We start from the raw sequence: 5,159 nt of genomic DNA on the forward strand, positions 1-5,159 counted from the left end.
CACACACACACACCCACACCCTTGGTCTACTTGTGCAGAGGAGCGTTGCGTGAGCGTCAGGAAAGATTAGGAAAAGCAGCTTTTTGCTAAACCGTAATCATCTCTGTCAGCTCCTGAGATCATTAGCACCTTCGCTGCCTCCTGCATTCCACAATGCTACTAAATTAATCACAGAAATTAATTAATCGCATCATATCTAAAGTAATTACGCACCAAGAAATGTAAATGCCAACACGTTTCCTTCCTGAGTTGTGTTTTCAGTTCTGGGCCCTTTCTCAGCGTGGCAGTGTTTCCACGCTGTGTGCTATGGTGGAGTACTGGCGTGGCGGTTTGCAGAAATACAGTTGGTAAGGTATTATATTCAGCCATTCAGCCATTAGGCTGGTACGGGTTGAGGAAAATAATAAGTCGGACTTCACGCCCATGCGTTTCCTGTTGAATGTTTCCTGACCTTCGACCCCTGATTTCCCCAGTGTTTTTAGCAAACCGCTACATCCCTCTGAGCAGAGAGTTATTAGGAGCTGAATCTCACCATTAAAGTGAAGTTTTCTCCTGTGTTTTTTTAAATTATTTTTTTTATTCTTTCCTGTTCTCTATGCTTATTATTCTTATTTCTTATTTCTCCTTCCCCCCCCCCACCTTTTTTTTTTTTTTTTTTTTTCTTGCCCAAGGTGCACTAAGCAAAATTTCCATAAAAATAAAGCATCATTTCCAAAGTTCATCCTATTATGAGGATTTCACAGCTGTGGTTCAGCTCGACTGAAATCTTTTCTAAGGTCACTGGAACAATGTGCGCCAGAACTAGAATATACTAATCTGGCCTTAGTGACAGAAGTGCTTTTTATTTATGCCCGTCTTTTTCTTCAGCGACTGGTGTAGACCTGGTCACCAGCTAAGGGGATGTATCTGCCCAATCAGGGACCGGTTTAGACCTGGGTCACCAGCTAAGGGGTTGCATCTCTGGCCAATCAGGGACTGGTTTAGACCTGGGTCACCAGCTAAGGGGATGTATCTGCCCAATCAGGGACCGGTTTAGACCTGGTCACCAGCTCAGGGGTTGCATCTCTGGCCAATCAGGGACTGGTTTAGACCTGGGTCACCAGCTAAGGGGATGTATCTGCCCAATCAGGGACCGGTTTAGACCTGGGTCACCAGCTAAGGGGTTGCATCTCTGGCCAATCAGGGACTGGTTTAGACCTGGGTCACCAGCTAAGGGGATGTATCTGCCCAATCAGGGACCGGTTTAGACCTGGTCACCAGCTCAGGGGTTGCATCTCTGGCCAATCAGGAACTGGTTTAGACCTGGGTCACCAGCTAAGGCAGGGGTGTCAAACTCCAGTCCTGGAGGGCCGCAGTGTCTGCTGGTGTTTGTGGTTTCCTTTCAATCAGCAGCCGATTAAGGCCTTGAGAACGAGGTGTGTGGACTCCTTAGCCAATGAGAGACTCTGAAATGTATCGCTCGTGCTGACTAAAACCCAGCAGACACTGCGGCCCTCCAGGACTGGAGTTTGACACCCCCGAGCTAAGGGGTTGTATCTCTGGCCAATCAGTGACCTTAATCAATTGATTATCTCCTGCGGTGGAAAATATAAGCAAGCGCTTCTCTGTCTTTGTGCCAGGTTCGAGCATCTACGCTCCAGACTGTTCATTATCAGGAGAAACCGGGGAAAGCTTAGCTGCCCACTCTTAAGGGGCGTACCTGTTACCCGGGCTGTGTTCTCGTGCCATGGAGGACAGATGGAGGCGTTTCATAGCATTTGCCAAATCTTTTTATATTTTGCTGTGGCTGGACTACAGATGCACAGTGACACGTGGTTAATAAATAAATGTCCAAGCAAATGTTCTGACTTGTTCTCCCCAGAAAGGCTCGGGTTGTGTCTGCATAAAGCGCTCTTGTCAGCCCGCCGGTCGAGCCGGCCGGATATTACAGGTGACGCACCTGCCTTGAGAGATCCCCCCCGTTCTTTTCTTCGTGACTCCTTTATTATTTCCGAGCGCTCTTTGAGAATACAGACTTCACGATTCCCGGTCCGAAATTGGTCTCTGGTTTGAAACGGTGCGTTTTTCGCGGCGTTTAATTCTGCACGAGCGAAAGTGCGCGGCCCTCTTGTGTGCCGACCAGAACGGCTCTGTTCTTCGTGTTCGGAGCGCCGCTCATAAACCGCTACGTGGAGACGGTGAAGTTTTATGGCCCGTGAGAAACGGTCTCCTCGTGGCCGTCTCGAGGCAGGGAGAGGTGGTTGTGCTTGATGAAGTGTCACCCGTGTTTTAAGACCCGTCGTAGGAATGAGGAAATTGAATGAAATGATTGTAGCTAATTAAACAAACAGTGTGTTCGGCACTGGCGAAGCGTCGGGGCTGCCCGTCTCACGTGAGAAAGGCTACGAGGTCCTGGAGTACATCTGGGCGGCCTGTAGCGTCGTGGTTAAGGTACACGACTCATAATAGGAGGAGCGTCAAGCAGGGATCATCAAATCTGCCGCTCAAATCTGAATCCAGCCCTGGTTTTCTTTCCTCCCCGGTAATTTACCTGAACAATTAGTGCTACTGTATTGATTGGCCAGACTGTCTTCACACCTGACTCCCAGGTAAAGGGAGGGTGAACACACCTGACTCCCAGGTAAAGGGAGGGTGAACACACCTGACTCCCAGGTAAAGGGAGGGTGAACACACCTGACTACCAGGTAAAGGGAGGGTGAACACACCTGACTCCCAGGTAAAGGGAGGGTGAACACACCTGACTCCCAGGTAACGGGAGGGTGGACACACCTGACTCCCAGGTAAAGGGAGGGTGGTCACACCTGACTCCCAGGTAAAGGGAGGGTGGTCACACCTGACTCCCAGGTAAAGGGAGGGTGAACTCACCTGACTACCAGGTAAAGGGAGGGTGGTCACACCTGACTCCCAGGTAAAGGGAGGGTGGACACACCTGACTCCCAGGTAAAGAGAGGGTGGACACACCTGACTACCAGGTAAAGGGAGGGTGAGCACACCTGACTCCCAGGTAAAGGGAGGGTGAACACACCTGACTCCCAGGTAAAGGGAGGGTGGACACACTTGACTCCCAAGTAAAGGGAGGGTGAACACACCTGACTCCCAGGTAAAGGGAGGGTGAACACACCTGACTCCCAGGTAAAGGGAGGGTGAACACACCTGACTCCCAGGTAAAGGGAGGGTGGACACACCTGACTACCAGGTAAAGGGAGGGTGGACACACCTGACTACCAGGTAAAGGGAGGGTGGACACACCTGACTACCAGGTAAAGGGAGGGTGAACACACCTGACTCCCAGGTAAAGGGAGGGTGGAAAAGCAGCTGTTCTCGGCCCCAGAGGACCGTGAGATGAGGATTCCGGGTGTGGAGTATAACAGTGGTAACTCAAACAGTGGGAACCCCAAGTCACTCTCTCACACAGAAGTGGTGGTGGTGCGTCAGGCTTGCAGCCGTCCTCTCGCTACGGAAGTGGGCCAAACGGCGGGTAACGGTGCGGTTCCTGAAACGCTGATCTCTCTCGGCCGTTTCAGTCTTCAGTTTGCTGAACGTGGGGAAAACCGTGACTGTCCCTGATGGTAGGCTCGTGGATATTCTCCAAAACTGGATGTGTGAATATTTATGACCGCTGAATTCTAAACACCAGAAGCTTTTTTTTTATTAAATTATTTTTTCTTACATTTGATGTTACACCCTGCTATCGCCAGTCGCCTCACTCTGAAATTGGATTATTTTTCTCACTCGATCCTGCCAAGTCTTCGACCGCGACCACGGTTCTGAGTGGTCAAACATTTGGGGACGGGCCCTTGCCTCTTGGCGCGGGGTTTGGTCTCACGCGTTTGTCTGCTGTGTGTTTTTCCCCCCACAGAGGTACCTGAGGAAATTATTTTGGCTGATGCTGGAATCTACCAACTCCCCTCTCCACGAGGAGAAGATGGGCCTCCGGCTCTCCAAACATGCTGTCTGCGAGCTCTCCCCCTTCTTCAGGAAGGGCGTCTTCGACTACAGCAGCCACGGGACCGGCTGAGCTCCGGACCGGTCGGGACTGGTCGGGAGTACTACCAAAAAAAGAGACTTGTGCCTTTTCTGTGGCAGTGATGAACTTGAATGTAGCACACAGCGCTAGGCCTGCCTGCCTGCCTCCCTGCGCTCTGAACACAAATAACCCCCACACCCGCAACCGTGCTCACTCAACCTCACACACGCATGACGTACACACACCTCTCTCTCTCTTAGACACGGGTCGATGACACAGGCCGTTACATAACGCAGAAAAGCCCCTCACTCTCACTCTCACTCTCACTCACTCACTCACTCACTCACACTTACACACACACACACACACACACACACACACACACACACACACACTCACTCACTCACTCACACTCACTCTCTCTCTCTCACTCTCTCACACACACTCACTCACACTCACTAACTCTCTCACACACTCACTCACACTCTCACTCTCTCACTCTCACTCTCACTCTCACTCTCACTCTCACTCTCACTCTCACTCTCACTCTCACTCTCACTCTCACTCTCACTCTCACTCTCACTCTCACTCTCACTCACACACTCACACACACACACTCTCACACTCACACTCACACTCACACTAAAAAGAACAGAAAGGCACCGTTAGCGACTCCGCTCACTCCCGGCTGTTTTACTCCACCGCTCCGCCAGTCTCAGTGACGCCTGGTCTCAGGCCGGCCAATCAGACGGCAGAGTGACCGTGCCTCTGTGCCGGGCGCGGTGCTCTCGAGAGCCTGCGCCCGCGGCGTTCCTGATGCGTTCCTCCCCCCCTCCGTCCTAAACTCGCCGTGACCCTGCAGAACGGTGGATTGTAACAGCGTTCGGCTGCATTTCTAATGCGCTTCAGTTCCCTGTATATCCTCCCCCTCTCCCCCTCTCTCCCCTCGCTCTCCCTCTCCTCCCTTCTGTAATGCTCTCACCTGTTACTACGGCAACTGACCCTCCAATCCAGTAGAGCCCCCCCCCTTTCCCCACCGGCTGGTAAAAGCAGAGAAAGTGTACGCTCCTCCGATCAGTTCCCACAGTATCATTTTAACCATCGCCACCCCCGCGCCTTAGAAAAACGGTAATGGTCCGATACTAATAACTGACACTAATTTCGCTTTCAGTGGAAAAACAGTACAGCAATA

At 51.5% G+C, this 5,159-nt stretch overlaps 1 protein-coding gene across 1 annotated transcript in view; it reads left to right on the plus strand.

Annotated features, from left to right (window-relative positions):
- kif16ba (kinesin family member 16Ba) overlaps positions 1-4,347 on the plus strand; it is a 101,864-nt gene extending 97,517 nt beyond the window's left edge. The window contains exons 27-30 of the mRNA XM_061223166.1: positions 2,123-2,194; positions 2,331-2,413; positions 3,525-3,569; positions 3,747-4,347. Coding sequence (XP_061079150.1) covers positions 2,123-2,194; positions 2,331-2,413; positions 3,525-3,569; positions 3,747-4,018 — 472 coding nt within the window. The 3' untranslated portion in view covers positions 4,019-4,347. The remainder of the gene's footprint in view (positions 1-2,122; positions 2,195-2,330; positions 2,414-3,524; positions 3,570-3,746) is intronic.
- Positions 4,348-5,159: the final 812 nt, after the last annotated feature.

This window comes from Conger conger, chromosome 2 (genome assembly GCF_963514075.1).
Source record: "Conger conger chromosome 2, fConCon1.1, whole genome shotgun sequence".
Lineage (NCBI taxonomy): Eukaryota > Metazoa > Chordata > Actinopteri > Anguilliformes > Congridae > Conger > Conger conger.